This window comes from Centroberyx affinis, unplaced genomic scaffold, assembly GCF_046629955.1.
Source record: "Centroberyx affinis isolate AG114_WGS23_722 - 3 ecotype Tasmania unplaced genomic scaffold, CSIRO-AGI_Caff_v1 ptg001249l_1, whole genome shotgun sequence".
Taxonomy (NCBI): Eukaryota; Metazoa; Chordata; class Actinopteri; order Beryciformes; family Berycidae; genus Centroberyx; species Centroberyx affinis.
In genome coordinates this window covers 140342-152500 of record NW_027279760.1, presented here as the reverse complement: position 1 = coordinate 152500, position 12159 = coordinate 140342, and the positions used below count along the sequence as shown (strand labels likewise).

General features: G+C 44.2%; 1 protein-coding gene across 1 annotated transcript in view; it reads left to right on the top strand.

The window, feature by feature from the left end:
* cspg5a (chondroitin sulfate proteoglycan 5a) overlaps nucleotides 1-10504 on the top strand; it is a 57728-nt gene extending 47224 nt beyond the window's left edge. The window contains exons 4-5 of the mRNA XM_071524931.1: nucleotides 1184-1340; nucleotides 10337-10504. Coding sequence (XP_071381032.1) covers nucleotides 1184-1340; nucleotides 10337-10504 — 325 coding nt within the window. The remainder of the gene's footprint in view (nucleotides 1-1183; nucleotides 1341-10336) is intronic.
* The last annotated feature ends 1655 nt before the right edge of the window (nucleotides 10505-12159 follow it).

The following is a 12159-nucleotide window of genomic DNA, read 5'->3' as shown; positions in this document are numbered from 1 at the left end:
TTGCATCACAGAAAATGTGTGTGTGTATCTATGTGTTTTTTTTTTCTGTTTGCCAGTTCACAAACAGAAGACGTACTCCTGCTGTCTAACTAATGCTGCTTTCTTGCTTTTTTCTCCCCCCTCCTTTCTTTTTCTTTCTTTTCTCCAACAACGTTATCTTTTCCTAAACTTGTCCTATTTCTCGCCCCTTTTTTCCTCCTCTGTACCCCTCTATCCCCTATCCTCCCTTTGTCCCATTTTATTCCACTGTCTCTCCATTCGTCTTTCTACCTCTTGTTGGTCTTTCTCATTTTGGATTTACTCATCTCTCCTTTCTCCTGTTCTTTCCTTATGGTTCCTTGCCTGCCAATATAATCCTTTACACTCTTTACACTCCTTTCCTTTAACTCTCATCTTCTTTAATGACATCCCTTTCTTATCTTTCTCTATTCATTTTTCTTCTACTTTTACCCTCTGCCCTTCCTCTTCTTCCTCAATCCTTATCTTCTTTCTCTTTTGTTCCTCCTCTACCTCTCCATTGTCTCTTTTTGTCTCACTCCACCCTCCTTCACCTCCTTTCCCTCCTCCTGTCTCCTCTCTAAATCTCACTCTCCCTCCTCTCCTGCCCCAAATTTCCTTCTCTTACTCTCGGCATCCTCCTCCTCCCTTCTCTCTTCTCCTCTACATCCCCATGTTCTCTCTGTTTTCCTCTCCATGCTCCTCTATTCCTTTCCCAACTCCTCTCCTCCTCTCTCCTTCCCTCTAATCTCTCTCCAAACCATTCTCTCCCTCCTAAATGTCCCATATTCTCTTCTAATTTTCCCCACTCCATTCTCCACCTCTTCTTCTCCAAATATCCAACCTCCTCCTCTTCCTCCTCCTCCTTTCTTTGGACCTCTTCTCTCGCTCCACCCTCCACCACCTCCTCCTCTCAAAATCTCCCAACTCTTTTCCTCATCTTCCTTCTTCCTCTCTCCTCTTCTTCACAATCTCTCTCTCTTTTTCTCCACTCTCCTCCTCATCTCCTCCACCTCCAAACACCCCTTCTTCCTTTCTCTCAAACTCTTTTCTCCCTTCTCCTCAAAATCTCTTCTTCTTCTTTCCCTTCTCAATCTCTCTATTTCTCTCCATCCCCTCCTCCTCCTCCTCCTCCTCCTCCACCCCCCTCCCCCTCCCCCCTCCCACCCCATCCTCCGGCGCCCAGCAGTAAGTACCGGCCTTCATCGGAGCAGCACAATGATAATTTCTCGCTGTCCACCATCGCTGAGGGCTCCCACCCAAATGTAAGGAAACTGTGCGACACCCCTCCTAACGTCCCCCATGCCCGTGCATTGGCTTACTATGATAACATTATCTGTCAGGTAACGTGGTTCTCGCCTCTCTCTCTCACCCCCTTTTTCTGCACCCCCACCCCAAACCCAAACCCCAACCCCCCCCTCCCCGACCCCTCCTAACGCATGGGCATGAGTATTCCCTCTCCTGCGGGGTGTGAAATGCTGAGGTGGTGGTGGGAGGGGGGAGTCGAAGGGCGAGGAAGGAGGATGGGAGTTTTTCTCAAGAGGCGGGTGAAGTCTGAAGCCGAGGAGGTGAGGTAGAGTAGAAGATAGAGACTAGCAATAGAGTTCAGGTTCAAGTTCAAGTGTGTTTATTTGTCATACACACAGCATGCACAGGGTAAACAGTGCGATGGAATACTTGCATGCTGGGCCCTCTCAGTGTCAAACATATAATTCACAAAGATAAATGAAGAATTAAAATAAGGAATCCAATTAAACAATCCAATTCACATAGTTATGCACATATACGGAGGAAAATGCACACACACACACATTGATACATATTGCTGTTGTTGGGTGAAAACGTCATATCTCTGAAATGCCACCTTTTCAGCAACTAGCAAAAAACCACCAGACATTTTTCAGTTTATACAATGGAGTTTTGAACAGTGCTGGAATAAAGAACTTGTCCGCTCAACTCAAAACTCTTCTTCATGCCCTCAGGGTGCAGACTCTTGTGCAAACAGGTTCAAAAATTACAGACGTTTGTTATGATGCACAGCAGCAGACACAGAAACAAACGCGTTTCAGGACTTTTCCTCTTGTCTTCAAAGGTTTTCACATAAGCCCAAGAGGTCAGAGAATTGTCTCAACCGATAGAGGAACCTGTAATACTTAAATTTAAATTAAAAATAGAAGATAAATCACCAAAATTGGAGTTACGTGGTTTTCACCCAACAACGACAATACACACAAACTCACAAACACACACACACGTATGTATAAATGCAAAGACACAAACGTGCACACAGTCTGATGCAAGAAATTACATTAATTGCACACACACACAAAAATAAATGCAAACATACTTGCACACACACACACATATATGAACGTGTATATATATGCTGACATAAGGGTAGGTATACACTGTATATATATGCAAACATATACACGCATATTAACACATATAAGTGGTGACTATGCCCTTGCTGCCTGTTGCCATGGCGACACGCCAGCTGTAGAGTCTCATAGTTTCATTGTGTTTATTGATTCAGTTCCCTGGTTTATTGGTTATTGATCCCCTTTGAAGGTGAAGGTGAGACGCACACACACACACACGCACACACACACACACACACACACACACACACACACACACACACATTAGATAAGGAAAAAGCTTCATCTTCATCAGCTTAATGGGTAAAGGCAGGGTTAGAGGTTCAATTCCCTCTGAAAGCAGCCATACTAAAACTGTCTGGACTGTACATGTTAGAGTGTAGCTGGCCAGATACCTTGGCTCGGACTTGACGTCATCAGGAGAGAAGTCCCACAATCCCTCGCTGTGACCCCCTCCCCATCCCGTCTCTCCCTAACCTGCTCTCCCTCTGATCACCCCTTGCATCGGTATGTCATGGCATGCCTGCTCTATCGCTAACATGCGCCTCCCGGTGGCCATGTCAGCCACTGCAGCTCTGCTTCGCTGTATATGTACTTCTAACCAAATGTCACTCGTTTATCCTGAAACGGGGCGGGGAAGCGGGGGTGGGGGGGTGGTAGGGGTCGATTACGATTGGTCAAAATTTGTTTTTCCTGATTTTTCTGGGGGGATTGGTGTTACGACCAGGTAAGCCAATGATGTGGGAGATTTGTGAGAAGTGGGCGGGGCTATCCAATCAGGATAAACATCTGAGATGCAACGCCTCGCTGCTGCCTGCAGGCGGCACCGGAGAGCCTACAGGCGCCGCACTAACGGAAGCATGGGTAGCTAGTAGCAGTAACGCTAACGTTGTAGCAGCATGGGTAGTTATAGTGCTACAACTGAGGTTGACTGTTTTCTTTTTGTATGATTTAGTAGTGTTAAGACGTGGTACCACCCTCTAACAATCCATCAGTAGTTTTGGTCTTTAACTTTGTAAGCTAAGTAGATTTCTTTTTGCTTCGTAATCCCTCCTTCTTTCATGCTAGCTTGACAATTTTAGACATCATGTTTCATTTTCAAATTACCAATCAACATGAGGTACAGTGCCTCATCTAGCAACACTGTAGCACTTTGTAACTCCAACCAAATGCCATTTTACAACCCTGACAGACAATAAACCCTAAAACATTAGTAAAAAACCATCCAACCTCACCTCCTAACCACATCTCTGTAATTAAATCTTCTTAACTCTAAATCACCTACACAGTCCCTAAGATCCCAGTCCTTCAACCTGGATCCAACAGTATTTGCAAATACTTTTTCTGGGTTTTTTTTTTAGCCCATTTAGATGACAAATGGGTGGAGTTTGCCTCAAAGGACAGTTCAATGAGCGCCATAAAGTTTAGTCAGTTACAGGAAAGCATTTGAACATCAACTCGGTGAGCTTTTCTGTCACTTTCTTGGCGCCATCTGTACTGTCCTGATGTGACAAACCCCGCCCATCTGTCCCTCTGCCCAGCTTGTTTTAAGCTGGATGGAGGGTTTATTTCCAACTACTGTTCGACCCAGGTTTATTTTCTAACAAGTACTGCAGTTTTCCAACCCAAATACGACTCACCAACGTAGGCTCCTCCAAACCAAAACCCTACCGACTCACCAGTTTTCCCCAAACAAACCCAAAATACATCCACTAATATAGCGAATAACCTCAATTCCCCCATCCGCAATTCTGTGAACTAACAGCCCAGTGTGTGTGTCACGATGGTCAAGAACCTCGGCAGAAATATCCAAACCAGAATTTGCTGTGGTGATATTACAGCCAGGCAGTCTGTATAATGTCCCAGTATGGTTTGAAGAGTCAGCGTACCTCCAAGACACTGTAGCCGGCTGGGAATATCAGCTGTCGTCTGAGAGGAAGTCTACTTACTCCTGCTATTGGTTTCTGTCTCTCTCTCTTCCTCTCTTTCTCTATGTCTCTCTACCTCTCGCTCTCTCTTACTCCAACACTCTCATCAATCTCTGTCGCTCTTTTATCTGTCTGCTTCTATTTCTTGCTGTCTGCCTCTCTATCTCTCCCTCTCTCTCTCTGTATATATATCGTCTCTGATCTCTCTCTTCCTCCGCTTCTTTCTCTCCATCCAATTCAATCAGTCTCTCTTTTTCCATAAACTCCATAATCTCTCTTTCATTTCTCTCTCTTTTGTCGTTCTCTCTCGCTGCCTCTCTCGCGTCTCAGTTATTCTCTTTCTCTCTCCCTTCTCTCTTTCTTCTTCTATCCTCCTCTATCGATCTGTCTTTCTCTGAGGATGTCTTGTATGGTTTTGAGGAGTGTAACCCTTTGCCCCCCCCCCCCCCTCCCCTCAGAAAACCATGAGCAGATACACCTGGGAGTGTAAGACCAAAGAGGAGTCCGACTGTGAGGTAAGACCAAGCCCCGCCCCCTCGTTAGATGGTCCCGCCCACCCTCACCTCCCCAAACGGCTCTCTCTCTCTCATTGTTACTGTGGCCCTGTCAATCACCCTTTCTCAACTCTCAATGGAGCGATCCAAGCCTCTCCTCCCCACTGGAACATCAATCAGTCAGTCAGGAAAACATGAAGAAAGGCAGAGGTTAAACCCATCCAAATCAGTTTACCAGCACTTTGTATTCGTGGAATCGGGTTTACCTACCTTTAAAGGCCAACATAAATCTCTATTTTCTTGCAGATTCATAATATACACCCAGTGATATAGGAATAAACAAAAAGGTGGATAAACTATGAGCTCCAGTTGGTGATCATCATGAGGCAAATAACCACCAATATGAACAAAAATCTGTTATAGTCTCAGAAAAGCGTTAATTTATGCTTTTTTTCCCCCCTTAAAACACCATGTCACTTCATGTATCTTCATGTATGATACTATTTACTAATTATGTTCACAATTAACTTATCTCATTAAGGTTGAAGTCATCTACTTTGTAAATTGAAACGTGGGTAAACTAAGTTTATTGGATTTACCCTCCACTACATCTGTGTATAAATCACATTAATTAGTTTAAAACTGATGTAAGTTGTATTACAGTAAATTTGGTCTGTTAAGGAAAAACATAAATTAATGCATTTGCATTTAGTTAAAGATTTCTTCTTTCTGTTGGTGGTTGTTTGTCTTATGGTAATCGCCTGCTGCAGGTTTACTCACCTTTTTATTCACCACTAACTACATTTAAAGGTCTTAAGCTTTAAAGGTCGGGAACTAAGCCCGGTGCTGCTGCACCGAACCCAAATCAAATCAAAAATCTAATCACAGTCATAAATCATAAGGTCGAGTTTTATATAACTCAGTTGACATAAGTTAATATCTGTACTATTTTAAAGTGGTTTGAGGGCCAGAAACTGGAGCATAGCAGGTAAGCCCTTCATTACGTTATGACAGGTATTAGAAAAAATGAGTCTGGTTTGTGGCTTTTCAGTGTAACTCAGTGTAGCTTATCACCAAAATGGATCTGGAGTAACATATAGGCCACTGCAGAAATAAAACCATGCAAACTGATTGAACTGATCCTTTATCTTTAAAGAGGCAGTAGCTGCTGGTTACATGCAAAGAAAAAACAATCATAAAGAGAAAGGAAAGTTACATTGGTGCTGCGGCAGGAAAACACTGACCTTGTGGGGACCTTGTCATGCGTCCAGACAGAGGAGGTAACACCCCCCCTCCTCCCTCCACCCCGAACACACACACACACACACACACACACACACACACACACACACATGCACAGACGCTTTTAATGGAAGAATAAAAACCACTGCAGTGGAGGAACAATAGGCTGAAACCAGAGAAATAGAACCAGACACACACACACACAAAGACACACACACACACAAAGGCATACACACACACACATCGACATAAACACAAATGCAGACACACACCCTTGCAGACATATAGTTAGCTATTGATATTGATAAGCACACAGACATTCAGATGAGAACACACATACTGCACATAGATACACACACACACACACGTGTAAACAGACAAAAAGCTATGTAAGAAAGCACACACGTGTGCATAGATATTCACATGTCCACAGCCTGCATGCCACCACACACACACACAGCCTAATCACTTCTATACAATAATAAATAAAGCACTTATATTTTTCACTGCTAATCGAACGCTTTGAATTTCATTCAGTCTGCAGATTGAATTGCTTCCACAGTAAATCAGCGGAGCGTGTCGGTCCAGCCGCTCTGCAGAAAACACTAAAATAGCATTGTTTACGTCAATACTAAATAAATTCAACACAGAAAAATGAATTGAGCGGGCAGAGCTGGCCGTGATTTCCAAGAGGATTTCATTTCCATCGACTGAACTGGCTCGCAGACTGACTGATCACAACTGAATTGACCTCGACAAGAATACAGTAGAATTATGCATTCAAAAATTTGTAAATCGTCCCTTTAATTTGAATACGTCCAGATGATTCGTTATACACTGACAGTACAAAATACTAACTGCTCTGAATCCAGGTCCACATACACACACAGCCACAGAGCCAGTTAATTAATACACAACACAAGTGCACACACGTGTAGGCATAGAGTGAGTCTCTTGACACATGTAGGCAAACAAACACACACACACACACACCTGCCCACACTCAGGCGCACACATACACATACTCTACAAATATTATAATCTAAAGTGTATGTGCACAAGCATACCAATGACGAATACCAATAACGCTAGCACACACACACACAGGTGCACCGACACTCGCAAACACCATTAATGCGAAACACACTGTGTTCCCAGCAGAGGAAGAGCTGGAGACCGATGCCACAAACACAAACTCCCAGACCTCCTGCCTTCACTCTGAACCTTTAATCCAGCCAGAGACAAATAAACAGGATACTGTGGTGCCGTTAAAGCTGCTACATGTAGCATTTTAAACATCAATGTATCGTCGTCAAATTAATAGTGATACCTCAGTATAATTTACGCCAAATTTACGGCGTAAATTTGGGAAAATGGAAAAATCAGCTTTGTCAGTCCCTGCCAATCTATGCCAATGCTCAATGCCCATGTGCAGTTTCAGATTGATTGATTGGCCAACCCATTGAGGAGCAAATGAGTTTTCCTCATTTAATAGTAGGATATTTTCTCTTCCACATTATTGAAGAGGATAAACATGTTGGAAGTGATTTTTCTATATTGATTTTTCCATCTTCTGCTGCCAGAAACTCTGAAAGCTTTAGCTCCGTCTGCTCTGGAAGAACAGCACCCTCTTCCTGTTTTGTGCCGTAAAGCGATCCAGCAGATTTCCCTCCAAAATCCACCAGGTGGAGAAACAATGGAAAACACAGAGTAGCGGCCGCTAGAGGCTGGCAGTCTTCTCAGCGATGGTCTTGTTTGTTAATGATGATTATACTAATGCCTCAAAATGAATATGGTAATGATTTATCGATGTTAAAATGCCACACGCAGCACCTTTTAAACAAATAAACAATCCGCTGTAACCTTCCGCTGCAGCTAAGAGACAACAGGACGTTAGGAACTGTCCATGTGCCTTCATCATCATCATCATCAAAACCCCGTTTATCTCTGTTCCCCCCTCTCCCTCCAAAACAACACTCTCTAAAGTCCCGTGACTCTGTGCCCCCCCTCCACCCCCCCCCCACTCCCTGCTCCCCCATACACAACGATGAAAACCAATAAAAGCAACAAACAAAAACACAACATTTTCCAGTTTCACGCTGACGGGAGGACAGAGGGCCCCTATCCCGTAACCATGGAAGTGACGTATCCGCACGTCCTGCCTGAAGTTACTATCTAGGCCAACAGCCAATGGGTAAATGCTCTCACCCCTCTTCCCTTTTAAAAGTGCCATTGACAAAAAAAGCAAACATTCAATTCAGTGTGTTTGTAAATGGCACAGCCCTCAGGGTCTGGAATCTGTGTATGTGTTTGTGTGTGTGCGTGTGTGTGTGTGTGTGAATAATAATGTGTGTGTGACAACCAGTGAGCTTGCCAACCTGTGTGTCTGTGTCTGTGTGTGTGTGTGTGTGTGTGTGTGTGTGTGTCTATGAACGTGTCTATCTTAGCGTTCCCCACTTGTGTGTGTGTTTGTGTGCGAACGAGCGGGCCTGTGCGTGTGTTTGTGTGCCTGCACGTGTGTGTATCTGTCTGCGTGTGTGTATCTGTCTACGTGTGTGTGTGTGTGTGTGTGCGTGTGTGTGTGTGTGTGTGTGTGTGTGTGTGCACGCATTAGAGAGCGTGCCAGTCAGGCGCAGACGGTCGCCCCAGGATGCCTCGGTGCAGCAGCAGGGTCGATGATGCCATGCAATATTAATGGGGATAACAGGCTGGAAAAAAAAAACGAGCCAAAATGGACTCCGCAATCAATGTTTTCCCCCCCGACCTTAATTAAGTTCAGATGAATTGAAGTGAAACAGCAGTTGCCTCTTAAAACACATTGTTTTGTTGTTTTTTTTTTCTCCCAGCGACTGCTTGGGTATGTATGATGGTGGTACCCACTGACAGCCGGCCGGACGGTCAGTGTGTTTGTGGCGGTTATTGTTTTTTAATTTTTAGAGTGGGGGGGGGACAAAGACCGGAGGAAGAAACGAGGAGGAGGAGGAGGAGGAGGAGGAGGAGGAGGAGGACAGGGCTGCATGAGCGATTATTGTAGGGGTTTGGGATGGGGAAAGGGGATTGGGGGGGGGGGGTCTTGCATGTGTATGTGCATGTGCTTCCTGGTTTGCCTGATGGAGGGGAGGGGGAGAAGGAGGGTGGGGGGGGGAGTCAGTGTCGCTCATGCAGCTCACCTCGGCGTCTCCTCAACCAAACACAACGCGCCAGGCCAGCCAAGCATGATGATTATCAGCTGAGCAGCAGCCCGAAAGCTCAGAAAGGAAACAATGGCCGCTATTGAAATGAGTTTGGCTTACAGTAACGGTACAGTCACTGTAATCTGATTTGGAAAAAAAAAACACTATATTTTATGGTGCATCGGGGCGGCGTATTGCATATTGGTAGTATTAGAGGCATGAAAGGGAAATGTGGAAATATGCTGTAGTGAATTAAATCGGAGACGCATCTAAAGAGATTCCCAAAAGCATGTTGAGACTAAGTTTGCCTCTGTTTCTTTGTTAGTGAATAAACTCTTTTCACAAACATGGCGGCTGTGCTTCTGTTTTGTCGTTGTAGATTGGTTCTCACCATTGCCAGCAGCGTTAAGAAGCTTTCTGTCTCCTCCGCCTCTGTCTGTGATCACTTATTTTGTGTTTCAACACAGCACATAACACAACACAGCTGTGGTCACTGACTTATCTTTCTGTTTCTGTTGTCAGACGACTGCAAGAAAGAAAAGCGATTCGATCGAGGGTCACAAAATGCTAACAGCACAGAAATTACCATTAGCCTTGGTTAGCTTATTTTGTATTTCAACATAGCTAACTGGCTACGGTAATTTCATTTTGTGACCCTCTATCAAATCACTTTTTTTGTGCACCCATCTGACAACAGAAACAGAAAGATATGTCAGTGACAACAGCTGTATTGTGTTACAAGCTATGTTGAAACAAAATAATTGATCACTTGTGTCATTTCTGTCAGATAAGACAGAAAGTTGGCTTTTTAACATCGCTGGCAATGGTGAGAACCGATCTCTACCCTACAAAGCAGAAGTACAGCAGCCATGTTTGTGAAAAGAGTCTATTGAGCAAAGACAAACGTTAAGGAAATCCAGTCCTGGTGGGTCGATTGGAAATTTGACACAGCAGCTATAAAAGAGAATTCGAGTGTCACTAAAAGCAAAGTTTCCCACCAGCCGACCGGATCAAACCTGCTGCTGAGCATGACATGTTTTTCAGTGGGGGGTTCTAACTGTGCTTTCTACCCCCCTACCCCTCCCCCCTCCCTCCCCCTCCCCCCCCCCCCCCCCGGGTAGGATGATCCTAATTCCCAGAACAAGCTGGAGGACCCGGTGAAGGCCCCGCCCAAGGAGGACGACTCCCTGAACATCCACAACTCCCTGACCCCCAAACACGAGAACCACAAGGTGCTGGGCGAGGAGAACTCCTCGGAGGTAAACTCACTGCAGAACAACATGATGTAAAACAAAAACAAAAACAACAACAACAACCCGACGACCACGACACCGAAAACGACGAGGCGCACCGGCGATGGGAGCCCCGACCCCCCCCCCCTCCCTGCTCTCCGTCCGTCCGCTGCCGAGTGCAACTGACCGCTCAACCGACCAACCGAACAACCAACCTGCCAATCAACCAGCCAACCAACCCAGTCTACGACCGTCTCCGAAACGGCAACACTGCCACCAAGCGGCTCAGGCTGCTGCAAAAAACGTACACCACCAACATCACCGCCAGCGTCACCACCCCCCAGCTGAGAGTAACACCACCCCCCCACCTCGCCCCCCTCGCGCCCGTCCCGCCGTCGCCTAGCAACCCCCTGACATCCACTCACGCCCCTGCCTCGCAGCCCCGCCCCCTTGTTGCTGTCACTCTACTCTCCCCTATCCCCCTTACCTGCACACACACACACACACACACACACACACATACACACACACACATGCATACAAACACATGCAGCACATACAGTTAAAAAAAAAAGAAAACATACTTGAACATATACACTCTTACCTGTACACACACACACACACACACACACACACACCCTCCCCTGCCTGCATTGGTGTATTTTGTAAAAATCATACAGAAGTTTAAAAAAAAAAAAGAAGTTAAACATCATTGTAAAAAAAAAAATAAGATAAAGCTACTGAGAGGTTTTGATGTTTGTCTGACTAATCCAGTGAGTATGTATAAATATCGGAACAAAAAATTTGCTTGGATTGATTTAAAAGAAGCAACACAATGTGTCTTGGTTTTCATTGATGTGATTTCTAATCCTTTGATGTACTTGTTTTATTTTGTACTTTTTTGGGACTTCAAACAGAGAAAAAAAAAACAGAGATTCAGACAGTTGTTGAAATAAACCTTTTTAACATGAGCTCAGTGGATCCTGTGTCTTCCTGCATCCCTTCTCTCCTGCTGTCTGCATGGCTTCATACACCCTGCCAATACATGTGCTTCCCTGCTTACACACACACACACACACACACACACACACACACAGAGTAATTATATAACATTTAATTGTTATTATGACACCAACAGTATTATATCAAGTATTACAAATACATATTTTCCACATAGACTACACCTATAGTCTATATAAAGCAAAATTATATCATATTTAATCTCTCTCACAGTGTAAAAATTAAACAAAATAGAAAAATGGTTATTCTCTTTCATATATAGATTATACCATAACACAGATAAAACTATGTAGCTTCACCATAACATTTCATTCAGCTGTTCCGCCTGTTACAACATGATGAATATGGATTTATACATACAGTATACTATAAAAAGGTTTTGTAAAAAATCACAGATTAATGAATGTGATCACAGGTTATGCAGAATCAGCTGAGTTCTTGTACATTCATGTTACGTTTTAGGCATTTAGCTGATGCTTTCACTCAGAGGTACATAGTCTGAAGCAAAGAAATGGTCACTCCAGTCGTAACTATGGTGATTTTCATATTTCAGCTTCAACTGAAGGATTACATGGTTCCCGTATGGGTTGACAAAATGGGTTTATGAAACCTTTTAAAACCCATTAGATAAACTGAAAAATGCATGAGCAAAAAGCTGAAAACAATGTTGTTTTTCTTAGTTGTTGAAAAGT